General features: G+C 45.2%; 1 protein-coding gene across 5 annotated transcripts; it reads right to left on the bottom strand.

Annotated features, from left to right (window-relative positions):
• Positions 1-44: 44 nt before the first annotated feature.
• On the bottom strand, positions 45-27,162 carry GCNT1 (glucosaminyl (N-acetyl) transferase 1). Of its 5 annotated transcripts, XM_047102362.1 has the most exons (6): positions 27,076-27,155; positions 26,109-26,273; positions 15,719-15,890; positions 3,768-3,883; positions 1,598-1,861; positions 45-1,525 (listed from the first exon to the last, which is right to left on the bottom strand). In XM_047102362.1, the coding sequence occupies exons 5-6, from the start codon at positions 1,715-1,717 to the stop codon at positions 431-433; spliced, it is 1,215 nt and encodes a 404-aa protein (XP_046958318.1). In that variant the 5' UTR covers positions 1,718-1,861; positions 3,768-3,883; positions 15,719-15,890; positions 26,109-26,273; positions 27,076-27,155; the 3' UTR covers positions 45-430. The 5 variants fall into 5 exon arrangements, with proteins under 5 accessions (XP_046958318.1, XP_046958291.1, XP_046958283.1 ...); XM_047102335.1 differs by having other exon boundaries at positions 45-1,861; positions 26,109-26,226; positions 27,076-27,162; XM_047102327.1 differs by having other exon boundaries at positions 45-1,861; positions 27,076-27,156.
• Positions 27,163-27,230: the final 68 nt, after the last annotated feature.

Below are 27,230 nucleotides of genomic sequence, written 5' to 3'. Positions count from 1 at the left end.
CCGAATAAATCCTGCAAGATAAATTATATCCTTACAATTGGTTGTTGCTACAAATTTATTCAGATCAAGAAAACTGTCGTATTTAAAGCTCTCAAAGTAATTTTGGCACAGACAAAATCCTTTTGTTAAGTCCCTGAGCTCTTTCAACAGGCTGGTTTTCGCACGGTCTCTTCCCCAGCCCCCCCGGGCCACTCAGCGCCCGTCCTGGCCCCATGCTAACTCTAGGTCAACCTGTGATGCTACAACCTTTCTAGCCCGCCGTGCTCCGGAGAAACCACAGAGCTTGGAGGATACGCACAGTTGGGAGTCCCCACCCCCAAGGGCGCCCCCTAGAGTTTCTCGGATGTGTATGAACAAGGCCGAAGAATCGGATGGGGTGCGTCTCGTCTCACGCGTGGGTTTTATCTCTCAAGCTGCCTACGATGAAGAGTCAGCGTTTCAGTGTCTCCAGGGCTTTATGCCGCAGATGCTCATCCAAACACTGGATGGCAAAGAGGTCAATGTCCGTGTCAAACTTGTTGGCAAACAAGTGGTGCTTGCGTAGCATCCAGTTCAAGTCACCTGCTCCGAAGACACACACGGAACGCACGTGGACCCCGCTGCAGGGTGGGTAGGGGGCCCCCTTGGAGACATCACCTTCGAAGTACTGCCACTTGACGAACCTCGCGATGGCGTGCATGTCAGACATGTCATACTTCTGGCTTAGGGACAGTGAGCCTGGGACTTCGGGGATCCTCTGGATGGTGGCCCAGAGATACTCATCTGGACTGTAGGTGTCTTTGGCCCACTCCATAAACTTCTGGATCTTTTCATTCTCTAGCACATAGCCCACGTACTTCCTACTGACCACAAAATAGGCACTGCCTGAGAACAGGGGCGTTTCAAGAGGAGGGTGCATTTTGTCCGTGCCCGTGTTGGTCAGCTTCCCATTAACAACTGTATAATGCTTTTTCCACCTTTCTTTTTTATTGGATGGCATCCTCTCGGACTCTAGGTTGTTTTCACCCATTAACGATTTGAGCTTCCGGACAATCTCCAGGTTGGTTTTAATAGGGAAATCCATGCCGCAAAGATTTATCAAGTACCTCCAGTCTGCATTCATCCTGTAGAGGTCTTGCATGCAGTTGAGGTCGGCCTGAACCCGACTCCAAGAGGCATACACCACGCTCTCCAGCTGACTGGCCACGAAGACGTTACTGAAGCAGGAGGCGATGCCCATCACCGCGGCCAAAAAGGAATCCTCTGATTTTCTGTCCACGTGAATGCAGTAGAGATTCTGAGGCATATAGATGGCCCTCAGGAGCCTGTCAAGCATTTCGATTTTGTGATGAACCACTATAGAATACGCAATGGGAAACTCCGCCTCTTCCTCACTAAGGGGCTCTACGATGTATTTGCGCCTCTTGACGAAAGAATTGCAATCTCTGGTCATGTTTATATAGTCGCTGGTTGTCCACCGAGGGCGCTGCCTAAATTTCACCGTTAGAATTTCAAGCTGTACCTTTTGGATTTCATCTACATCCCCCTGTAAAATTTTGGTACAATTAATATTACTATTAGGATTCTCCCCAACCAGCTCCAAATGCCCAACACTTACAAATTCGGGCTTTTGATGAATTCTTAAAACAGAGAAGGTGACTAGGGAAAACACAAGAAGCAAGAAGCAGTACTTAGTGGGATAAGAGAAAAGTCTCCTTCGCAACAACTTTCTCAGCATTTCAGACAATGATCGAGGATTTTCCTTAATTGAGGGCAGTCTTCCAGGCTTCAGACAGTCACGATTCCCCTTCTGCCGTGGCCTCGAGAGGGGTCAGTTTGCATCTGTCAAAACGGCAAAGGCATCTTGAAATGGAGAATGGCGCTAAAAGAAAAACAGAAGGAATATATATAAATGTGGTCTTTGCCGACATCTTCTCAGGTTTAAAAACCATCCTCTTGGCTAGGTCAGATATTTAAAATAGAACCAAATTGGCCCATGAGAGGAAAAGGACAGTGTCAGAAGAAACACACCGTCTGTAATATTAATACTAGATTAGTAAAAAAGAATTCAAGGCGTTGGGGGGGGGTGCCTGGCTGGCTCAGTTGGTAGAGCATGCAACTTTTTTTTTTTAACGTTTGTTTATTTTTGAGAGAGAGAGAGAGAGAGAGAGACACAGCGTGAGCAGGGAGGGTCAGAGAAGAGAGACGGAGAGAATCCCAAGCAGGCCCCGCACGGGCAGTGCGGAGCCGGATGTGGGGCTTGAACCCACTAACCGCAAGATCATGACCTGAGTGGAAATCAAGAGTCGGGCGCTTAACCGACGGAGCCAGCCAGGCGCCCTGAGCAGGCAACTCTTGATCTCAGGGTTTTGAGTTCGAGCCCCATGTTGGGTGTAGAGATTGCTTAAAAATAAAATCTGAAAAAAACCTATGTATAAAGACGTGCTAGAATGTCCTAAACATTTTACCTCTCAGGAATATTGAAGTACAAATCAGAGTTGAAGACCTAAGCTATAATTATTTTAACTCTCCACAGTTGGTGAGGTGAATTCCTGCTCTCCCCTCTTAGTTTTATTAGCACCCTTTGCCTTGAAATCATTACTAATCTGGGTTCCTCCCGACACACCCATTGATGTCCATTGGGTGGCACCCCCGGCCCCAAATATGTGAAGAGATCAGCTCCATTCTGCTCCTCACCAGTTTGGGACTGGAGGTGCTCTTAAGGAGAAGTTCAAAAATAGCTGTGACCTTTAAAGACTCACGGGGGGGGGGGGGGGGGGGGGGGGGGGGGGGGAACAAGCCCACTGAATTGTCAAACTAAACCAGAAAGGCCTGATTTGGGCCTGTTTTGAACACCTCTCCTAGTCCCATACCACGGGACCACAGGAAGAGAGGACACACACAGTCCAAACTAGGGACACGGTTGCCTTTCCTGCAACGCTTTTCACAGGTTAGAATGATTAAGGCTTGTGAAAAACAAGTTGTATACAAACGATAACGTATGACAGGCCTTTTGTCTAGATTCCAACGAGGAACCTGGCCCATTTTTATTATGTTTACAAGGATTACCAAGTATGTTTTGTTTGCAAAAATCAATTTCATAACTTGGTAATCGCTTCTATAACCAATAAGGGCTACTGCTCTTTTTTTCTTTGAAGATTTTATTTTACTTGTTTATTTTTGAAAGCTTACTTATTTTGAGGGAGAGAAAGAGAGAGAGCGAGCACGTAGTGGGGGTGGGCAGACAGAGGGAGAGAGAGAATGCCAAGCAGGCTCCACGCCGTCCGCACAGAGCCTGACGTGGGGCTTGATCCTGCAAACTGCGAGATTACGACCTGGGCTGGAATCAAGAGCCACCGAGGTGCCCCTAAGGTTTTTTTTTTTTAAGTAATCTCTACAACCATCGTGGAACTTGAATTTACAATCCGAGATCAAGAGTCCTACACTCTACTGCCTGAGCCAGCCAGGCGCCCCCAAGTGCTACTGTTCTAACAAAGAAAGTCAAATAATATTGATCATCTCCATATCAGAGTTAGAGATCTGAAACTGGTTTTTGTTTTTTTGAAATTGTTTTTTAAGACCAGTTAGCACTAGAACTAAAAGTTCTAACTAAAGGACTAGATTAACACTAGAACTTTTAAATATTTAGTTAGCAAATAAATTGTGAATATTAACAACAGAAATAAAAATAAACAACTGGCCATTATTAGTATAACGTTATGAAAAGTATTTAGATTTTTTTTTTTTTTTTTTTTTTGCCATTTAGAATTAAAGAAAGTCTGGCTTACTTAGTTCTCAGATTCCAGGTAACAGCGTTTGTAGGGGGCCTCTCCCGCAGTCAGGCTTCTTAAATGTACCAGGCATTTACCGATGGTGCTATGCCCCATGAGGCTTTTTAAAAAATCTGTGACACGAAAAGGGAAATATGTGAAGGGATGTAACACACACGTAAGTGTACATACACATAAGCATGCTGGTGAACTAATCCTACGTATTCACTTTTTGTTTCTCCAAATTATGGCTGGTTCACTTTTCTCTTTTAAAATTTCTTTCCCGCCAGTCTTGTTTTCCTAATGCTTGTGTATGGCTCAAGTCTGAAAATATTTGTAATTTGGGTCAAGCTTTTCCAAAAAAAAAAAAAAAAAAAAAACCTCTAGTAGCATGTCCCAAAGTGGGTGCCAAGGAATAGTTTAATGGTCGAATATGATTGGAAAATCCAATATGTTTTACCCTCCTCCCCCCCCACCAGGGAAGATATCTGTGCTCACTGGCCCATTAAAGACAACCTTGTAATTGAGTTAGCGGCTTAGTTCATCTTCTTGCAAGTATCTCCACCACCACCACCCGACACCAGACGTGTATTCAAGAAACATGGGGGGGGGGAGGGGGGGAGCCTGCTAAAATACTTAAGCATCGCAACCGCTAAGACATCAGGTCGTATAAACAAACTGATGCCACTAAGCAGTTCCTACCCTTTCCCGGCTCAGACATTTGAGGCAGTCTCTATGCAACCACTAAACGATCTGATCTCTAAGCTAAATGAACAGAGAAACTGAAGTGGCCTCACACTACAAAGAAAATAAACTTCTGAAAAGTAACCTAGAAAAGTCGGTAAACAAAAGGGCAACAATGACAAACCTTGGGCAGGGTCCCTGGACAGAGGTCTGACTTCCGGAGTTAACACATTATAAAATGTCCCTTTGCAACAACAACAAGAAATTACAAGACACAGCAAGAAACACACAAGTCTGGCCCAGATACAGGAAAAAAGCAGTCAATTAAAAACTGTCCCTGAGAAAGTTGGGGCATTGGACTTCAAGACTTTAAGTCAGCTATTAGAAGTATGTTCAAAGAACCAAAAAACTGAAAGAAAGGATGAGAATGATATTTAACCAAACTGAGAATCTCAATAGAGAGAAAAATTATAAAGAAAAAACCCAACCGCAACGTGGAATTCAAAAGTACAATGACTGAACTGAAGAAGTGTCTAGAAGGGCTCCACAGCAGGTGTGACCTAACAGAAGAAAAAATCAGTGGAACTGAGCAGAGGTCAAGTGAGAGTATCCAGTATGAAGAACAAAAAGAAAAAAGGTACAAGAAAAATGAACATAGGGGGCCCCTGGGTAGCTCAATGGGTTAAGTGTCCCGACTTTGGTTCAGGTCACGATCTCACAGTGAGTTCGAGCCCTGCATTGGACATTTTGCTTTCATTGCAGAGCCTGCTTCGGATCCTCTGTTTCTGCACTCCCCCCTCCCCGCCCCCCATCCCTCCCCTGCTCATGCTCTCTCTCTCCAAAAAATAAATCTTAAAAAAAAAAAAAGAGAGAGAGAATAATGAACAGAGCCTCATAGACCTGTGAGATACTATTAAGCATATTAACAGGTGCACAGTAGAACTTGCAGAAGAAAAGGTGGGGGCGGGGGGGGGGGGACAGGAAACAGGGGAGAGGTAGAAAAAAATATTTAAATAATGCCGAAAACTTCCCCAATTTGATTTAAAAAAACTAATCTACGCACTCAAGAGGTGTAATGAGCTCCAAGTATGCAAAATGGTACAATCGTTTTGGCAGTTTGGCCGTTTCTTACAAAGCTAGACATAGGCTCACCTTTCAACATAGTGATCATGTTCCTAGGTTTGTTTGATGGTCTAAGACAATGGCCTATGCTGGACAATGTTCTGTGTGTTCTTGAGAAGACTGTGTATTTTGTTGATGTTGGGTGAATTGTTCTACAGATGTCCATTAGTCTAGTTGGTTTATATTATAGTTCAAGTTTTCTTGTTGACGTTCTTCCTTCTATCCATTTCATAATTATGAAATGTCCTTCTTTGTCTCTAATAGTTTTTGTTTTAAAGTCTATTTTGTCAGATATTCGTATAGTTACCCTAGCTCTTTTTGGGTATTTGTCTGCATGGTGTATACTTGCATTCTTTTACTTCAACCTAATTGTGTCTCTAAATCTAAACCATGTCTCTTGTAGATATCCTATAGTTGGATTACTTTTTAAAAACCGATATTGCTGATCTCTGATTGGAGATCTTAGTCCATTTACATTTAATCTGCCACTTAAAAAAAATACTTATTCTTTTGAAGAGCACAAGGCGGGGAAGCGCGCAGAGAGGGGGACAGAGGATCTGAAGGCGGGCTTTGCACGGACAGTCTGACAGCAGTGAAACCGAAGTGGGGCTCGTACTCACAAACCATGAGATCGTGACCAAGCTGAAGTCGGACGCTCAACTGATTGAGCCACCCAGATGCCCCTAATCTGCCATTTTGCTACGTGACCCAAACACACACCAAGGCTTCCTCACCCAGAGTCTACTAAAGAACCTGGCAAACATTTTAGCAGGGATGAGAGAGTCTCTTAGCAGAGACCGAAAGTCTCTCCCTTGAATACGGATGCCTTTCCTGAAAGGGAAGACTTCCTTGTGGGCCCGACCATGAATGTTTTTAAGTAGAAAAACACAAGTTAAGAAGACATGGAAGAAGGGGCGCCTGGGTGGCTCAGTCGGTTAAGCGTCCGACTTTGGCTCAGGTCACGATCTCTCGGTCCGTGAGTTCGAGCCTCGCGTCGGGCTCTGTGCTGACTGCTCAGAGCCTGGAGCCTGTTTCCGATTCTGTGTCTCCCTCTCTCTCTGACCCTCCCCCATTCGTGCTCTGTCTCTCTCTGTCTCAAAAATAAATAAACTTTAAAAAAAATTAAAAAAAAAAAAGAAGACATGGAAGAAGAAAATAATTCCACCATGTTAAGAAGGAAAGCCGGGACCTAACGGCAATAGATCTTAATACGTGCCTTTTTGAAATTAAAACCAAGAAGCACAAAAATATTAAGGTCTATAAATAACAAAAGTAAACTCTGACCTTTTATGATGCTGATACTAATTAAGGAGAGCTGGTCAAGGAAGGGGACAAGAAGAAAGAGGTCAAACGCACCCGAGGTAACAGTTCAGTCTCTAGAAGCATTCCAACAGAAGAAAATGAACAACTCCAACTGGTCAGGATTGGGGTGCAGTGAAGTTCTCACTGGAGTAGGAGGACAAACAACAGTGACCTCAGGGAGAGTGAGAGAGGAAGCAGCAAGTCAAATTGGAAAAGCAGACAGTCGAGAGGGAACTGATTAAACAGACCCAAGAATCCCAGGCTGACTGACAGTAGGGAAAGAAAGAATCAGCTCTATTTATGCTACAGGGTGTTCAAAAGTGTCAGAGAAATGGTGGCAGATTCCAATGGGGGGTGAGAGTGCTTAAACAACAACAACAACAACAACAACAACAAAATAGTATTGACTGGCAGCTGTTTGAAAGCAGCTGGGTCTTGGGGCACCTGGGTGGCTCAGTCGGTCAAACGTCCAACTTTTGGTTTCGGCTCAGGTCGTGATCTTATGGTTCATGATCTCACCAGTTGTGAGTTCGAGCTCTACACTGGGCTCTGTGCTGACAGTGCACAGCCTGCTTGGGATTCTCTCTCCCCTTCCTTCTGCCCCTCCCCTGCTCACGCTCTGTCTCTCTCAAAAAGAAGAAAACAGCAGTTGGGTCTTGGGGGGGCTGGGTGGTTCAGTCAGTTAAGCATCCAGCTCTTCGTTTTGGCTCAGATCATGATCTCAGTTTTGGGGATCGAGCCCCACCTTGGGCTCTGCACTGACAGCGGGAGCCTGCTTAGGTTCTCTCTCTCCTTCTGCCCCTCACCCGTTTACACACGAGCTGTTTCTCAAAATAAATAAATAAACTTTAAAAAAATACGAAATAAAAAAATAAGAACAGTTAGGTCTCTACCCTGACAGCTGGCCAAGACCCGAGATTTCATTTCTGCAGCCTGGGGCACACCAGGCCTAATGGAAAGCGGGGTTTTCAACCAGGAAACAGTGGGGTTAAGTGAACGCAAAGACAATAGGTATTGAGATATCCTTCCCTATTTCCAGCTATCAGTTCCCAGCACTTGAATAGCCAAGCCAAAGCAGGAGTTTATTTACTAGGGAATCCAACCAGGCCAAGCCTTAAATACGCTGCCTAAATTGGAAATTTCCCCAAATGTTCAAAAACAGATTGTATATACGGAGAAGAAAATTAATAATAATGTCCTCAGAGAGATAGGAAAAAATACTGCATTCAACCAGTCAGTAATTAAAACAGATTATATAGCCTGAAAACAGACAAAACAACACTCCCACCCCATATGCTCTTTTGCAGTATGACCTTGTATTCTACAATCAAGAAACAGTCAAAATTCCTTTCCCCTTGAATCTGGTCAACCTCATGACTACATTGACCAGAAGAGTTTGGCAGATGTGACACCGTATGGCCACCAAGGCTGGGTCACGTAAAACCATGCTGCTTCTGGGGCACCTGGGTGGCTTAGTTAGTTGAGCATCTGACTCTTGATCTCGGCTCAGGTCTGGATCTTAGGGTTGTGAGTCTGAGCCCAGAGTTGGGCTCCCTGCTGGGTGTAGAGCCTACTGGAAAAACAAAAAACAAAAAACTATGCAGCTTCCAATTGGTGGTCTTGGAAAATCTGCTCTCCAGAAACTTCCCTGAAGAACCAGCTTCACTGTTGTAAAAAGCCACATGGAGAGTCCATGGTACCCAAGTCAACAGTCCCAGATGAACCTAACCTTCATTCATCCCAGCCCAGGTGCCAGACATGTAAGTGAAGAAGCCACCGGATGACATCAGCTCTTAGCCACTCAAGTCTTATCTGGATTTCTGACCCACAGAATGTGTGAGCAAAAAATAAAAATGGAGGGGCGCCTGGGTGGCGCAGTCGGTTAAGCATCCGACTTCAGCCAGGTCACGATCTCGCGTTCCGTGAGTTCGAGCCCCGCGTCAGGCTCTGGGCTGATGGCTCAGAGCCTGGAGCCTGTTTCCGATTCTGTGTCTCCCTCTCTCTCTGCCCCTCGCCCGTTCATGCTCTGTCTCTCTCTGTCCCAAAAAAAAAAAAAAAAAAAAAAAAAAAGTTGAAAAAAAAATTAAAAAAAAAAAAAAATAAAATAAAAATGGAAATGTTTATTTATTACATTTGGGGAGGTCTGCTTCACAGCAGGGACTAGAAAAAATAAGAAACCACATAAACAGAACACTTAGAAAATGAAAATGAGCTCTTAAATTAATGACATGATAGGAAAAACTGAGAAACTCAATAGAAGTGCTGGAAAATAAAGTGAGAAAACTCTCAGGGAGTTAAGCAAACAGACGAACCAACTGGTGGGGAAATTAGAGGGAAAAAAAAAAAAATAGTCATTTAGAGAAAGAACCAGACCAGGAGATCCACTATCTGAATAATAGGACCTCCAGAAAGGCAAAACAGAAAAAAAAACATGGAAGCAATTAATTAAATGGCTGAAGATTATTTCTCACAAACAAAGAATGGTTGCCAGATTGAAAATCTGGAATACCTTCAACAATGCTGAAGGCAACAATTCCAGATGAGAATTCTTTGAACCAGATAAATTATTAAGTCAATTAAAGGTAAAATAAAAGATTTTACATCTTAAGACATGGAAATTCGCAAAACATTTACCTTTATGCGCTTTATTTCAGGAAATTACTGGAGGATAAGCGCCATCAAAACAAGTATAGGGGTGCCTGGCTGGCTCAGTGGGTAGAGCGTGCAACTCTTAATCTCGAGGTTGTGTGTTCGAGTCCACTTTGGGGGTAGAGTTTACTTTAAGAAACTAAATAACACCAACAAAAAAACCTAAAGTATAAACTAAGAAAGGAGAAGGTATAAGAATCAGAAAAGGTATATCCCAGGATGATAGTAAAGGAACATCCTAGGCCATGTCACAGGCCAACAGACAACCCTAACCGGCTGGGGCAGATCAGAAGGCCCCAGGAGAGATGTCTTCTAGATGGAACTGTTGGAATACATGAAGGGAAGAAGCATATTGAACACCGATTTCAACTACAGGCAGAGTTTGGGCAGTGAACTTGTGAACAAAGTACTTTGCAAACAAAGCAAATGATGGGAGGGTTGGGGGTGGTAATTATTGATTCCAAAGAAATCAGAGACACGCAATGATGAAAAAAAGCAATCGGCGTGCTCTGTGGCTTAGCTCTGCTGGGCATCAGTCTTAATGTACACACTAGTCGTCCAATCGAGATCCAATGAAACCTTAATAGGAGAACAGAGCAACGGGAAAGATGGTCATTGAAAGCAATGGGTTGTGTGCTTTGCCCAGCATTACATACCTGCCCGTGGGAGAGGCTCTAAGTGACGTCGTTGCTCCAAGCGATAATCTCATCTACCACCCCTCCTGTTCAATCTCATCCATCACCTCTCCCAATGGTAATGAGGAGACAGAAGAAGTGGGGGGCTGTTTTCGCAAGGATAAGTACGTAGGGAGATATGTGTAAAGGAAGTCCAGAAACCACTGATTATCAAAGGTAGATTTCGGTTTGCAATTAAGTTCGGAAACGGGAGAAGACCTTACAATGTAAAAACTAACAGCTAAGTATGACTAGCGCACGACTCCGTATTTTAAAGAAACCAATTCCAGAAGATGACATTCATCCCAATCACACACTTACCAGTTTCAGTGAATTCAGCTAAGTATCACTACCTAGAAAATGGGGAAAAAAAAAAAAAAAAAAAAAGGAAAGAAAGAAACGAGCTACCTGTGGCTCAGGCTCTATTTTCCTAAACTCTTTTTAAAATAATTAATGGTAATAATGAAAAGGCAGAGCAGGAAGAAGGAGGGAGAAAGGAATAATACAAGTTTTGTTAAAAATTTATGACGTAACCTATTTAGACCTCCAAGTGGAAGGATTTAGCGGATTTATGTGAGTATGTGTATACATATGTACACACCCCTAAGAACGATCAGGATTTTTCTCTTGAGCCTCTCATTGCCTTCAAGACTCCGAGACAAGGGGCAAGATAAAAAGGGCCCTGCACTCGTTAGCTCTGTTAACCTTGGGTAAGGTTAGAGCTGACAGGTGAGTCAAGGGGAAGGAAGAAAGGGTGGATTTCAAAAAGGTAAACTCCTTTCTTCTCGGCAATTTCCACCAAGGTAGTTCCGGCTTCAGTCCAAACAACACTATTATACAGGAGAACAATTCTCTCTACCTGTTGCCTACTGTACCATTTTGAGTAGTGGAAATGGTTTTTTGTTCTTAAAAACATATACGTGCGCATAACACGTGCGTAAACAAACGGCCAGAAGGTGAAAGCAGGGTCCACAGCCATTGTCTTTCCACTGCAGGAAGGATGGTCTCAGTTCAGTTGGCCTCTAGTTCCACTGGAGACTCCTCTGGGGCTCCATTTCACAAACTCCCAAGGACCGTCATTGTGTGACCCAGAGGCTGCCGTGACAGGAACAAAATACCCACTATCGTGATCGATGCTAAAGGTGTCGGTCCAAGTATCTCAGAGGATGGCGACTCAATCAAGGGTGACCGAGCGCCACCCTGAAGCAGCCAAGGGAAGGGGCAGGAAGCAGCTAAGACCCCAAGGCCATGTCCTGCCATTCGGGGTAGGGTTCTTCCACCTGTGCGTCCATGGCCTCATCGGAGGGAACCTCGCCTGTCACCTCGGGTTTCTGAGGGGTCACATTTTATTTTTAAGGGTTTTTTTTTTTAAGTTTATTTATTTATTTTGAAAGAGAGAGAGAGAGCGTGCAAGTGAGCAGGGGAGGGGCAGAGGGGGGCGGAGAGAGAGCATCTGAAGTGGGCTCTGTGCTGACAGCAGAGAGCCCAATGCGGGGCTTGAACTCAAAAACCGTGAGATCATGACCTGCGCAGAAGTCAGATGCTTACCGACTCAGAAGTCAGAGGGCTTCCCGAGAAAGAGCCTTCTGTTCGCTCAACAGACATAATGAGTGATTCTCTGTGCCACATTCTGTGCCTGGCCCTGCGGTGGGGGGGTGGGGGGGGGTGGCGCTGGGTTCAGCCTTCTCCTTCAGTCACACCATCTGGTGTTTTAGTTGTAAGATCTTATTTTGCGTGGAAAGAGGGCACAGGAAACGGGGTCCAGAGCTGTTCATAGTAGGTTTCCTATTGCCTGTGTTTCTGTGGCTGGACCCCAAGAAAACTCTGGAACGAACTCTGGGAGATGGTGACCGAAACTGTGGAGCTTGGTGTTTCTAATCATGCTCCTAAGCTTGGAGCACCCCAAGAACTTTTCCTGGCCAGTCTGGAGGAGCAGACACTGTTGGGGTCTCAGGAGCTTGTGCTAATGTGACACCTCAGGGGGTGCCTGGGTGACTCAGTGGGTTAAGCATCCGACTTCGGCTCAGGTCATGATCTCACAGTTTGCGAGTTCGAGCCCCATGTTGGGCTCTGTGCTGACAGCTCAGTGCCTGGAGCCTGCCTCAGATTCTGTGTCTCCCTCTCTCTCTCTGCCTCACCCCTGCTCGTGCTCTGTCTCTCTCTCTCTCAAGAAAATAAATAAACATTAAAGAAATTAAGTTATATAGCATAACTAATGAAAGTTTCTCAATGACCTGTTCCTGATTTTAAATTAGATGAAATTATACATAGGTTTCATCTGTGTGATCACCTATATGAGAGAAAGAAGGGAAGGAAGGAAGAAAGAGGAAAAGAAAGGGTTCTCTACACCTGAATTAATGGCATGAAAAGTTCTATAGATTTTTTTTCATTTATTCACTATACTATTGTGGGACGAAGCTATGAACTTCAGTGAACTTCATTCATTGCTGGAAATAGCATTCACTCTTCTCCCTATTGCTTCTTCCCCTGGAGGCACAACCAAGCCCTTAAGTAGCTGATGCCAGAAAGAGGAACTGAAACCTACCATTTCTGCCTAGCAGCCTCGGCTGGCCAGATGCACCGCACCCAGGTCTCTGCTACAGAACTAACTGAAAGCTGTAAATCCACCAAGATGGAAAGAAAGCAGATGCACCTGGGTGGCTCAGTCAGTTAAGGGTCTGCCTCTTGGTTCCGGATCAGGTCACGATCTCAGTTCGCGAGTTCAAGCCCCGGATCAAGTCATGATCTCACTTCGCAAGTGCTTTGGGCTCTGTGCTGACAGAGCCTGCTTGGGATTTTCTCTCTCCCTCTCTCTCTGCCTCTCCCCTGCTCATTCTCTCTCTCTGAAAATAAATAAACTTTAAAAAAAAAAAAAAAGGAAAGAAAGGATCCAGAAGGCTTCCTCGAATACAGCTGACCTGAATCTTGGAAGATGAGTAGGATTCAGACAGTAGGAAAAAGGAGAGAGAACACATCTGAAGGCCTGAAGCAAAGGAAGAGACTGTGATGTATGGCAAACCCAGTTTTAAAACGAAAAGGAAAGTGAGAGATAATAGCTGTTTGCCCCTCATGTTCCATTAGCCCTGAAGACCACTTTCCAAAATCTATTACAAGAGGTGTGTTTCTCAATGTGGTAAACCACAACAATGAATAGATTTTTTTTTAATGCTCATTTATTTTTTACAGACAGAAAGAGCGCATGAGCAGGAGAGGGACAGAAAGAGAGGCAGACAGAGGAGTCGAGCGCACAGCCCGATGTGGGGCTCGAACCCAAGAACTGTGACGTCATGACCTGAGCCAAGTTGGACACTTAACCGACTGAGCCACCCAGGCGCCCCAAAAGAGGCTTTTTAAATTAAGAGAAGACAGCATGAAGAAACATATGTTAGGAGAGCACTGGGAGGAGTGAACCCAGGTTGTGTGAACACAAAAAACCTTTGTAGGTTAGTGTCATGAAAATTTGAAGGTAAAGAACAATGATCATCTGTCGCCCCCCCTCTCAAAGACTGCCTACACATCTTTAGTGTTATCCCACTTTCCTGACAGCAGGACTTAGGGCTAAACTAACTTTGAAATGGGACAGACAGGTCCACTAAGGCGGCAGAGTTCATTTGTGGAGGCAGACCTCGATAGACTTAAATGAAATATATCTACTTATGCACGTGCGTGCACACACACATTTGTAAAAAAGGAATCTTCACCTCATTACCACTGCAGGCCAAAATCAAGAGTGAGAGATCTTATTATTCACTTCAAACTTCCAGACCGAAAAGTAGTAAACTTTTTTCTTTCATTTTTTTACATCTAATCCTAGGTGGTTTAGAATACTGAATAGACCACCACGGTGTTATGGAAACGAAACTTTGGATTTGAAAGGCACTTTCAAGTTCATTTTGTCCGCTCGTAATTTGGATGATGAGAAAACGAGGGCACAGAGAGCACATGGCTGGCCAGGCCACACATCAAGAACAATTCTCTAGCAGAGACATCTTAACACTGGCCCTGGTTTCCGTCCCACCTGCTCGTCACACAGCCCGTGTGTCAAGGGTTTTCTGAACAACCCCGATTTCAAATATTCCAGGCTTTAAATACTTCCCAGGACCAGAAGTTCTAATTCCAAAATACTAGATTCCTTTTTGTTTTTAAAGGAAGTCCTAAAATTCCAGGTCATAACATATGTCTGGATTTTTGGCCTGCTAATCACAATTGTCAGGGTAGATATTCTCTATCATACAGAAAAATAACAAGTTAATCTTTGGCAGAAATGAGAAGTGCTCTTTTCAACATGTTAAAGTCCAGCTCAACCTCTAGCATGTGGTCCTGTTCCCAAATTGCAGTTGATCGTCCCTTCTTTGAAATCGAATGTCACTCGCTCACAGTCAGCCACAGAGAAAAACAGCAGTGTGAACTCAAACAGGAGGGACTATAAATCACAACTATGTCATGTCCTTTTTCTTTTTTTAATATTTATTTATTTTTGAGAGAGAGCGAGCGTGAGCAGGGGAGGGGCAGAGAGAGAGGCGGACAGCGGATCCAAAGAGGGTTCGGTGCTCACAGTAGAAAGCCAGACGCGGGGCTCGAACTCACAAACCATGAGATCATGACCTGAGCCCAAGTTGGTCCCTCAACCGACTGAGCCACCCAGGTGCCCCGCAACTATGTCACGCCTTAATGCATGATTTCAGCAAGCTGCCTAATCTCTTCAAGTGTTATTAGCTTCCTCATCTGAAAAATCGAGGTCATAATGCCCTCCTCATGGGGTTGGTGGTGTTTAGAAAACCCTACAAAGCACTTCATACAGGGACTAGTATGTGGTAGCGTCTCCATAAACAGAAGAGGTGTCATCACCATCATCTCCCATTTTAGCATGAAATTCCACATAACCTGGTCTCTGTAACTGGTCCATGCACATCGTCAGTGAGCTACTGGTAACTGGGCTAGTCTCAGACTCCTAGCCCACCCTCTCTATTCATGCTGTTCCCTGGGAAGGAAGGAGGGAGGGAAGGAAGGAAGTTCCCTGGGAAGGAAGGGAGGAAGGAAGGGAGGGAGGGAGGGAGGGAGGGAGGAAGGAAGGAAGGAAAGAAAGAAAGAAAGAGAAAGAAAGAAAGAAAGAAAGAAAGAAAGAAAGAAAAGAAAAGAAAGAGGGAGAGAGAGGGAGAAAAAGAAAGAAAAGAAAGAAAGAAAGAAAGAAAGAAAGAAAGAGGAGAGAGGGAGGGAAGGGAAGGATGGAAGGGAGGAAGAAAGGAAGGAAGGAAGAAAAAAAAAAAGAAAGGAAAATCCCCTCTTTCCCTCAACGAAAGGTACAGCAATGAATGCCTTGGATGCTTTTGTTAAATGTACCTTCAAGCTCATAGTCTTTTCCAGATGAGAAAACCAGAGTACAGTATCTAGATGCTCCCAGTTACGGTGCGTTGGGGAGCATACCGTGAATTTGAAGCCCCCTGTGTGTGGTCTGACAGATGGAGTCTCTATAAAGAAACCCCAAAGAACTGGCCTAGTACCGCGTGGTGCTCATACGATCTTCGGCACTGACCTTACCTTTCTGCACAGCGCACGAGGGCGGTTGGGTTGGGTCAGGGGTCCCCAACTCCTGAGTGACACAGCACTCTGCTGCTCCTCAGCAGGTGGGCGGTGGACAGGGGCTGGGGAAGCCGAGCTCGGGCCAGGCTGAGCGCGGGGAGCGGAGGATGACGATGACCGGGAAGTCCTGCTGCAAGACAAAGTACCAATCAGGTTGTACTTGCACAAGTCCGAGGACTCCCTTTCTTCTTTATGTTATTAACAGCGTCTGAAATTGACAGGCACTTGATGAACTATGTGTTCGCTACAGCGGTGGTTTCATTTCCTTAAAAAGGAGATTTTAAAATCGATGGCACTTTTACCCTGGAAGTTATTTTGGGATTAAGGAGATTGTTCACGAGAAGAGTTACGCAACCCTGGAACTAGCTACTTTGCCTCTCACTTCGACAGTCAAGGAAACTGAGGCTCTAGGCTGCCTTGACTAAGGTCATTGGCTCCAGTTTACCAGCAGGGCTGACTCCCCAAAGGCAGAGGGAACAGAGCAGTCTCACTTTCCGGCCAAGAACAACCCTGGGTCCAGTTGTTTTAACTGCTTCGAACCATACCTTGCCCTACCTCCTACCTTCCAAGGAGCCCCAGAACCTTCCAAACGTTCCTGCGGGTGTCAGTAAGACAACTCTTCTTCTGAAGGCTTCAGCCCTAAGGTACAGCAGAGCAACCTCTTCAACCTCAGATACCCAATGTGATAAGTGATCTGACCACTCCCTCAAAGCAGGTGCAGAAATTTGAGTGGCAAACTTTATCCCACATTTTCATTGTATCCAGATTACATTTAGGTATCTTTCTTGAATTCGAAGGTATTGCCAAAGCCAAGAATGAGGGAATTCTCTACGTAATAACATGAAAAAAAGGTTTTTGAGATGAAACAGCATCCAGATAAGCTGCATTCCAGTCTGTACAGAATAAACCCATTAAAAAACAAGGCTCCAAATATATTGTCAGTGGTCACTGGACAAATTTGAGAAGCACACACCCGAAAACGTTCAGTGGTCCTCTTTTTGTTTGGGGGAAGGGGTATTTTTTTCAAGCACCTTTGAAATGTTTAAGTCTTTAATTTTCACTCAAAATTGCAAACTGAGATTAAATGGCCCAAATCCTCCAACATAAGCTCCGGTTAAACAGGCTCGCAAAGCATTACAGTAAAGACACTTTCCAAACAAACAAAAAGCTACTTAGAGTTCCAGGCCGGTTACACATCATTTTCGTATTCCCTTCTGATGCCTGTCCAGGGACACTACTGACTTATATTTGTGAGTAGATGTCATAGCATCTGGGATTCAATTTCCTATTCTGGTTTTGTTTTGTTTTTTTTTTTTTTTTCATTTTTTTTTTTTAATGGACACCAGAGAGTCTTTATTGTCTTTGCCACAATTAGTAGGTGTCTTGTGGTTGGATACTAAGGGTATTCCCAAATTATATTGTTATGAACATGAACTATGAACTCTTTTGAAGATACACATAGTGTTTTCTCTTGGCTTTATAAAGGATTTCTAGGAATAGGATGCTTGGATCAAAACTTCCAAGTTTCTGTGGCTCTTGACTGCCTTCCAAACGGACTATAGTCACTCATACTGCCACTCATAATATCTGAGCACCATTTTCTACATTTACTATGTAATTATCTTAACTATGTACCACATATTCATCCACTGTGTAATTATTTTTGTCAATATCCCAGCTGTAAAATGTTACATCACTGAGTTTCATTTTGTATTTCTTTGATTACCAGGGGCTCAATATTTTCTCTTGAGTATGTTTACATGGGAGAAGAAGGACAGTTTAGTAGCAATGATTTCAGCTCTGAAGCCAGACTGCTCAGCTCAAAAACTGGGTGTCATCACCCACTAACTCAGACTCCTGTAAGCTCTTAAATTCTCCAGGCTTCGGCTTCTTCTCTGGTAAAAATAATAACAAATGAGAACAACAAGAACAGAGGCACCTGGGTGGCTCAGTCGGTTAGGCGGCTGACTTTGGCTCAGGCCATGATCTCATGATCATGTTTGGGAGTTTCAGCCCCGCATCGGGCTCACTGCTGTCAGCACAGAGCCTGCTTCAGATCTGTCCCCCTCTCTCCATCTCTCTTAAAAATAAATAAACATTAAAAAAAAGAAGGAGAAGAATAGCACTTTTCGGCCATTTGATTGAATTAGGGTCATGTGTACCTTAAGTTTTCATAAAGAAAAATATAAGTCAAAAACTTATATTTGACAGATGGGCCCTTAATAAACATTAGCAATTTGTTCATTATTATTATTATTTATATTTTCTCTTCTCTGGACAACGTTCAAATCTTTAGTTTATTCTTACAGGTAACTTTTTTCAGACCTCCAAAATCAGAAACTGTATTTCAGGTTTACTAACCCGAATGCACTCAATTTAATTCCACACCCAGGCAGCTATTACACAAAACGGAATCCTAGGTTCTGGGGGAAAAATACAATCATAAAAAATGTGTCTCCCTGATCTCAAGGAATTCACACAAAGGTTATCGGTGGAGCCTTCTAGGGGAAATTATAGGTTGGGTCAATATAGTTAAAAACTATTTTGGGAACTGGCCATGCAAGCTGGTGCAGCCATCCTGGAAAACAGTATGGAGGTTCCTCAAAAACCTAAAAACAGAACTACCCTACGACCCAGCAATTGCACTACTAGGCATTTATCCACGGGATACAGGTGTGCTGTTTCAAAGGGACACATGCACCCCCATGTTTATAGAAGCACTATCGACAATAGCCAAAGTATGGAAAGAGCCCAAATGTCCATCGATGGAAGAATGGATAAAGAAGATGTGGTATATATATATATATATACAATGGAGTATTACTCGGCAGTCAAAAAGAATGAAATCTTGCCATTTGCATCTACGTGGATGGAACTGGAGGGTATTATGCTAAGTGAAATTAGTCAGAGAAAGACAAATATCATGCGACTTCACTCATATGAGGACTTTAAGAGACAAAACAGATGAGCAGAAGGGAAGGGAAACAAAAATAATATACAAACAGGGAGGGGGACAAAACAGAAGAGACTCGTAAATATGGAGAACAAACAGGGTTACTGGAGGGGTTGTGGGAGGGGGGGATGGGCTAAATGGGTAAGGGGCACTAAGGAGTCTACTCCTGAAACCATTGTTGTACTATATGCTAATTTGGATGTAAATTTTTATAAATAGAAAATAAAATAAAAATAAATAAATATCATAAATTACAAAAACAAAAACATAAAACAAAAAACCTATTTTGGGAACAATGCATCCATTATAGTGCTGAAAGGAACTTTCCAGAACAGCTAGCCAGCCGGGCTAGAAACAATAGCTCTGAGGGTGCCCCCTGGGGCTGGGGAGGTTACAAGGGACTCACTCCTGGGATGGCCATACTCCACGAGCAGCTACTACTTCCGGAATTTTTGTTGTAAACCAAGTGTTTTGTTCATTAGCAATGGTGTTAGAAATGAAGCTTCCTGGATGAACTTAATGACTTTTAACCAGACTGACATGAGAAAAGAGTAAGCAAAGATGAGATCGGGATGTTCCAACTCTGTGGATGGAACTGGGGCATCCCAGAGGTGCGTTCTGCACGCATATCAAAAGGACAGTCAAGCCCAGCAAGTCGATTAGCCCAGGACAGTGCCTTGGGCGCATTCCTGGGTCCCACCACTGATTCCAGAAAACTCATGACTACTTGATTGCAACCCGGTGACCAGCTGAATCCTGCTGCTACCCCAAATGAGCCTTTTGTGGGAGATGCGGTCAGAGTCCCCAGACCGGGCAGAATGGACTCAAGACTTGGTTTTGAACCCTCACCTTCACCTGCAGAGGAGAATGTAGCCCTCTCCAATCTGCTTACCAAAAAGACCCAAAACGGCTTGAGTCAAGAACCACATGGCCTATGTTGAAATGACTTAATGCATTTACCTGTCCTAGAGCATAGCACTGGCCACAACACTCCAGAAGTTTCTTTTCTTCTTCTTCTTCTCTCTGTCTTTTTTAAAGCATTTAAAGTGGATTATCTAAAAGTAAGTTGAATGTACACATTTCGAGAGAAGCAAGACACATACACTTTGTATTCGTTGCTTTTCAGAGTTTGAGCTCTAGTGGCAATTTTGTTCTCCATGAATGAATTATAGGAGCACGTCATGGGGAAGAGGTAGTCTTATAAGGAAATCGGTTTCTCAAATTGCTGTGGGGTGAGCCCCACTTTAACTCCACTGTCAGTGATAGGCTTGTAAATTTTTTCGCACCAACACTAAGAGTAAAACCTTTGAGTAAAGTCCTATCGATATATGTATCTTTCTGAAAAAATTTCGTGTACTACTATGATAGGAAACGACAGAATAAAATAGGCAGAGAAGGAAAAGATCAGGACCTCAAGTCCCCAGGTAGGGAAGAACACACATTTTGGAATAAGGCTGGGAATGTCTGACCACAGCAAACCCCCTCAGGGGTAAGGTTCCTCTTAAGAATGTAACAGACCCCACCTACTCCCCCTCCGGTTTGCTTCAGGAATTTGACAAAAGACCTGACTCAAAATCAGTAGACCAGAAGACCAGTGACCCACCGGGAACCTCACCTTAGGGCCGAAGACCACCCCTCATACAATGGAAACGAGCCAATCAGGAATGGACCACCCAGCACCTAGAGGCGTCAAGCCAATGAAGAGGAAAACCTGAGAAGGAACCTGGGGGAAGGAAGGGGAGGGGCATGACTAGAACCTCATAAAACAAGGACCCTCCCCTATAGTCGCAGGCACTCACTTTCCAACGCCCCCTCTCTGTGAAGAGAGCTCATACTCTTCTTGCTTTCTGATCCTATACTCCAAAGACCTCTGCCTGCTGCTCATTTTGTGTCCGCCTCTTCACTCCTCGAAGGGGTGAGACGACAAATCCCAGGTATTGAGGTAAAAAAAAAAAAAATCCTGCCACCCTACTGCGCTAATAAATTCTGCACATTGTAAAACAAAAAAGACGGGGAGAGGAGGACTAAAGCCTATTCGTTTAGTCACTTATGGCATAACAGATGAATTGGTATTAATATTTGTAGTGAAAGCAATATATTACTAAATCTGTTTAATTTTTGAAAATCTCTTGGTTAATGATGTTGTGATAGAGCACTTTGGAGGACGCTCCAAGCTTGTGTATTCTAACATTGTAAGGGCTCTCTGGGGGGGGGGGGGGCGCCTGGGTGGCTCAGTTAGTTAAGCATCCGACTTCGGCTCGGGTCATGATCTCACAGTCCGTGAGTTCGAGCCCCGCGTCGGGCTCTGGGCTGACAGCTCAGAGCCTGGAGCCTGTTTCGGATTCTGTGTCTCCCTCTCTCTCTGACCCTCCCCTGTTCATGCTCTGTCTCTCTCTGTCTCAAAAATAAATAAACGTTAAGAAAAAAATTTTTTTTAAATAAAAAAAAAAATAAGGGCTGTCTGGGGTGACAGGGACAGGCTGGGGAACACAGTAGAACACTCACAGCTCCGCTCCCTGATTCTTGATAGTTAGTGTTCAATCTACCCACTAGTTATACAAAGGGGTTTTTTTGGTGAATTTCAGCTGGTAGTTCTCACATCAACTGTCCTCGCAGACCCCCCACTGGGTGTCATCACATTTTTATAAATCTGACAAATGGGTCAAAACCCAGGGATCGTCTTCACTTGAAAGATTTTGTCAGACAATTCCTTTTCTAAGTTTCTAAAGTTTTTTGTTTGTTTTTTTAAGAGATTTGAGGGGCGCCCGGGGGGCTCAGTGGGCTGAGCATCTGACTTCGGCTCAGGTCGTGACCTCACGACTTGTGGGTTCCAGCCCCGCTTCCGGTTTGCTGCCCTCAGCCAGTCAGCACGGAGCCCCTTCGGCTCCTCTGTCCCCCCCCCCCCCCCGCCCCGTCCCCCTCACGCTCTCTCAAAAAAATAAAACATTTTTTAAGAAATTAAAAAAAAAAATTTTGGTCAGCCACGAAATCTACCGTATTTCTTGGCAACATGTTTACGTTAGCGGTGAAAACATTTCCCAGCAGCTGTTTCCAGAATGGGTCTCTGTAGCCACAGTTCTTCTGAAAAGCAGTCACTCTCCCTGTCACTGTGAAACTTCACAATTACCTTGAGGGTTCCTGGTGGACTCCCTTTCCTCCCGCCATCTTGAGGTGTTCATCAACCCAGAAGTTCTCCAAATTGGGTGGATCTAGAGTTTTCATAGCCCAGTATCTAGGCATGCCCCTCCCGTCTTCCCAGAGGACAGTGGTTGGGGCTAAAAGCTTCAGCTAATTACTTGTTCTGGCTGGCGACCAGCCCCATCCTGAGGCCACCTAGGTGCCCCCACGCCTAAGCTACCTCAAAGGCCACCTAGGTGCCCCCACGCCTAAGCTACCTCAGGAGCATAAACTCAGGTATGGAAAAGAGCTTCTATGAATAACAAAAGACATTCCTCTCCTCCCAATCTCTCAGGAAATTCCAAGGGCTTCAGAGCTCGGTCAGGAACCAAGGACAAAGACCAAACATGTATTTCTTATTCTGTCAGGGCTAAGCACAGTGGCAATCAACATTATTTACAATACTGTCCAAGGACCCTACCACAATGTGGGGCACTGGAAAATTCTTGATGAATACTCGCTGACGGAATATCTGGCTTCACACACAAACACTCCCTACTCAGCAGGTTTTGCCTCCTCCTTCAGAGAGCTCAAATCTGAGGCCCCTTATCCAACCTCTCCCTCCCTCCTTCCATCAAAGACCAATCCCCCAACCTGTGTAATGGAATGGAAGAGCTTTTTGCCTTCTCTGAAACCTGGCCCGCTCATTCTTCAAGTATTTCTCACTCCCACATCTTTGGCCTCTCCCTCTCCATCAGGAACTTGCCAGCAACCTCAGAACTTGTTTGAGTCTCTCCAATCACTAGTGGAAAATGGAAGGAAGGAAGGAAGAAGGAAAGAAGGGAGGGAGGGAGTGAGGGAGGGGAGGGAGGGAGTGAGGGAGGGGAGGGAGGGAAGAAAAGAAAGAAAGAAAGAAAGAAAGAAAGAAAAAGAAAGAGAAAGAAAGAAAGAAAAGAACACCCACAGTCCCCATATTTCCTCCCTGTCCTCTATGTCTGTTTTGGTTTTTCTCTCCAGGTCAGTGCCTCCTCTTGTCATCCCATACCCCTCCTCAAATGATCTTTCTTATATACAGTGATTATTTACATGCAACAGCTGCCGACATGTATGACCCTGGGATCATGACCTGAGCTGAAATCAAGAGTTGGACGCTCAACTGATGGAACCACCAGGTGCCCCGCAGCCCATCTCTTTCATGAGTTCCAGATGCCAATTCCTTGTCCCCAGTGGGATGTCTCACAAGCAAAACCTGTCTGAATGGAACTCCCTTCCCTCCCAGCCTCATGCCAACCTGCTCCCCTCCGGGGTTCTCGAACACCATAAATGGTTTCACCACCCTATTCCACTCTCTCTGCCCCTCCTCCGCTTATGCTCTGTCTCTCAAAAATAAACACAAGGGAAAAAAAAAATTCTCAGACTACAGAAATATATGGTTGTCTTTGTTATTGCTGTTAGCTAAAAGCTTTTAATGTTTCCTAAAACGAAATTCTCCTCTGAACATGATCTACAGTAAGTCTTGTTATTAAAATTCTTGCGTAGAATTTTTTCTTGGGAGTTCTATTAGGGATTGGGTCAATTTCCAAATCAACAAGCGTGGTTCATTGACATTTTATCACCTTAAAAAAATTAAAAGACATGGGGCGCCTGGGTGGCCCAGTTGGTTAAACCTCCAACTCTTGATTTCGGCTCAGGTCCCATCTCATGGTTCCTTAAGTTAGAGCCCCTCGATTCAGTTAGAGCCCCGTGCTGATGGTGTGGAACTCACGAGTTTAAACTTTAGAGATTTAACAACTGCACTTAAGCCTTCCTTGGAGACAAATTCTGGCAGGACACATGTGGCTGTTCACCAAGAACACCAGTTTAGTCACTGTTATTATAAGAATATTTTAAAATGCAGATGTTTGTTTAAACATTACACATAGCTTCTCTAGTCACTAGAAGCTTAAAAGTTAATTGTATTTATAGCCTAGTTCCTAAGTGCTACAGCACTTCCAAAACTGGCTCATTCTTTTCCTCAACCAGGCAACTTTGTCCTCCAGGGGACATGTGGCAACCTCTGGAGTCGTTCAGATTGTGGTAACTGTAGGGAGGAGCCTGTCGGCATCCAGAGGGTGGTACCAGGGGGGCTGGTGCACATCTCACAATGCACAGTACAATCTCCACAACAAAAGCTTAACTGGCCAAAAAATGTCAAATTTGAGAAACACTGTTCTAAACAGCCATAGCATTTGCCACAGATGGGCAGCAAGGAAGCATGACAACCCTAAGCCAGGCATCCAAAGCCAATGTGGTTAAGAATACAGATAAGCGGGGCACCTGGGTGGCTTAGTCAGTTGAGCTTCCGACTTCAGCTCAGGTCATGATCTCACGGTCCGGGCCATGAGTTCAAGCCCCACCTCGGGCTCTGTGCTGACAGCTCAGAGCCTGGAGCCTGCTTCGGATTCTGTGTCTCCCTCTCTCTCTGCCCCCTTCTTCCCCAGCCTCCCCCCCCCCCATCCTGTCTCTCTCTCTCTCAAAAATAAATAAACATTAAAAAAAAAAAAAAAGAATACAGATAGGCCCCCAAGAGAAACACACATGATTTATATGAACAGTCATTTGGGAACTCTTCTTATAAGTCAGGGAGTTAGGCATTTGACATTCTGAACTAGAACCATGAATAAATTTTCATTAGAATGACTCTTACAAATAGTGACACAATTCCTTGGTTGGCCCATAAAAGACTCCTTAACTCGGTGCAGCTGAAGTACCCCCATACTTCATAGAAAACAGACACAGAATCAGAAGAAATCCTTTTCAACAGTATTCATCTGTTTCGCACCACCTCACTCCGCAGCAAATGCACAATACCATCATAGGTCAGAATTTTTCATTCACCGGAGAACGCAATCACCAGGTAGAGCAGTTTCTAAGATCTAACAATGAATGATGCATGAACCAAATCTGACTTGATTTCTTGGGTTTTAAAAAAGAAAAAAAAGAGCCAATATGTAAATCAGGTTTCACTTAAAAAAAAAAAAAAAAAAATGAAGGCACCTGAGTGGTTCAGTTGGTTGGGCGACTTTGGCTTGGGTCATGATCTCACAGTTCGTGGGTTCGAGCCCCACTTGGGGCTCTGTGCTGACAGCTCAGAGCCTTGAGCCAGCTTCGGATACTGTGTCTCCTTCTCTCTGCCCTCCCCACTTGCACTCTGTCTCTCAAAAATAAATAAACATTAAAAACAATTGTTTTTTTAATGAAGATTTTCAGCTATTGACGGGTGGGCAGAAAGGTTTGGTCACACTGGGCCAGAATCCCTGCATGGTTACGGGTAGGGAACGGTCAATACCCACACCACACAGATTTTTTTTTTAGCAGGTCCACTGTAGGTCACCCGCGACTAACCAAGGCCCCCTTAACTCCCCCGTCCATCATCATCGTTCAGTCCCTACACATAGGTGATTTTGTACATAGTGGAAAGTTCTCAGGGACAACATTTTTCTTAGTGTTAAGCAACTAAGTTACAAATGGAAAAAAAGCAACTTGTGGTTGGAAGTAGTATTATAATCAGTCAAGGATGAATTATAATTAAAGAAGGATGAAACCCACTACAGATTTGGGGCCCAGGCTAAGGAGGTCCTTCCCAGAGCCAGTCACCGAAGAACAACCTGGAGGCAACCTTCAAACCCTCACCATGAAATGGAACACTCAACTCCTTCCACTTACCAATAAAAACTTTGTAAAAGTAAACACACAGTTTATTACATTGTTCTTTTAAAATGGAAGAGTTCGCCCTTTCTAAGAACTCAAAGTTTTCCCGAAACTACCATCCTGAACGTGTTGGGGGGAAAGTCCATTAAGCCAGAGCAGATATCCATAGAGCTCAGTGTTTCTTCTTTTTTGCCAGAAGTGAAATCTGTTACCATGTTCCCCGGCAGGGGAGCCTGTCTGGAACTGCCTGGGCTCCTAGCAGGTAATTTACACTGATCTCTAAAACCCATTCGCCCCTCCCCCTCCCTTCCAAAACAAATCTGCCTTTCAGAACAGCTCTGAAAGGGGGACAGAATGCCCAGAGCAGGGGACCAGTCACCGACTGGGTGCCTCACCTACCACTCACCAAATTCAGGCCACACAATCCCGTAGCCTGTTCTCATCGCTAGGAACCACTGCTTTCTGCCAACCCCGCATATCCTTCCAAGTTGGCCTCTTGTCTTACTATTTGTAAAACGAAGACTCTCTTCCCTCTAGAAAGATAGAAAGAAAAAGGCGCCGAGGTTGCCAGGTGACTACAAAACTCACCTCCGCCTGGGCAGCCCATAAGGCCCAGCCTGGATCTGCAGGCGACCTCATCCACCGCGAAAGAGAAGCGTGCGGCCTGCTGGGGTGCCTGGGGCTCGTTCTGCATCGAAAGAAAGCGCTGCAAGGCGAAAAGGCTGTGAGCGAGGATCCTTCCACCTCAAAAAGCTAATAACCAAAAATTGGAAGAAAGGATTCAGAAACTGGGTGCTAAAAAGGTGACAGAACACAAACCAACCAAACAAAACAACTCCCCCCCCCAAATACCCCAAAAGCCTAGGAGGGGGGCTAGAATGTGTTTCAGAATCACCTGTTTCCCTAACACACCCAGCAGCGCGAGTTTCCTAGATCCGCGCGCGATGGACAGAGAGGGAGCGAGAAGAGGGAGAAGCGCGGGGGCTTCCGAGTCCCCCACTGGCGTCTCCTTTCCAGTGGCTTGCCCCAGGGCGAGTCATTTCTCATCCCGGTGTGGGCATCCTCATCAGTAAAACGGGGGGGGGGGGTAATGATGCCTCTTCGCAGGGCTACGGGGAGCATTAAATCAAGTTGGAGCTGCTGGCACCCAAGGGACGGCAGCGACTTAACTGTTCGCTCTCTGCCTACCCTCGGCTGCAGCCAACTCCGATTTCTCAGCTCCTACCCGCTACCCGGATCAGGGGGGAAAGACGGCAGGAAAAAGTGGCTTCCAGGTGACAGCGGGCACCGGAGTCCTCTCCCCGGGTTCCACGGATCGGACCAGGAGTAAGGCGCAGGGAAGGCGTCCCGCGTGCACACGCGCCCGCCTCACTCCCACCGCGCGTCCGCTCCCCCCGGCCCCGGCTCCGCTTCCTCTTCCCGAGAGCCCACCCCGCCCGCGGTGAGAGCCGGCTCCCTCCCTCACATCCTTCCCATCCCTCCACCCGCCGCCGGGCGCCATAGCAGGAGATCGAGGTTGCCGGTATGGAGTGGGCGAGGTGGAAGAGTCGGTTACCTGCAGCAAGCCCGCGGCCGCTGGGGCGCAGGGGGGTGCGCTACCGCGCGGCACCCCAAGCCCGCCGCGCACCCGCCGGGCGCTGAGCTGCGCTCGCCGCGCTGGCCGACAGCGCCTCCCGGCCAAGGGGCTCGGAACCCGCCCGCCACGCCCCC

The sequence above is a fragment of the Lynx rufus genome, unplaced genomic scaffold (genome assembly GCF_022079265.1).
Source record: "Lynx rufus isolate CCGP_SWC_20201006 ecotype Redwood Valley unplaced genomic scaffold, mLynRuf1.p SCAF_10, whole genome shotgun sequence".
NCBI lineage: Eukaryota > Metazoa > Chordata > Mammalia > Carnivora > Felidae > Lynx > Lynx rufus.
Note: the sequence above shows the minus strand (reverse complement) of the source record. Positions and strands in the feature narration are given on the sequence as shown.

Coding starts and splice junctions, on each gene's coding strand:
- GCNT1 (XM_047102335.1), bottom strand. CDS start 1,717: ATGCTGAGAAAGTTGTTGCGAAGGAGACTTTTCTCTTATCCCACTAAG.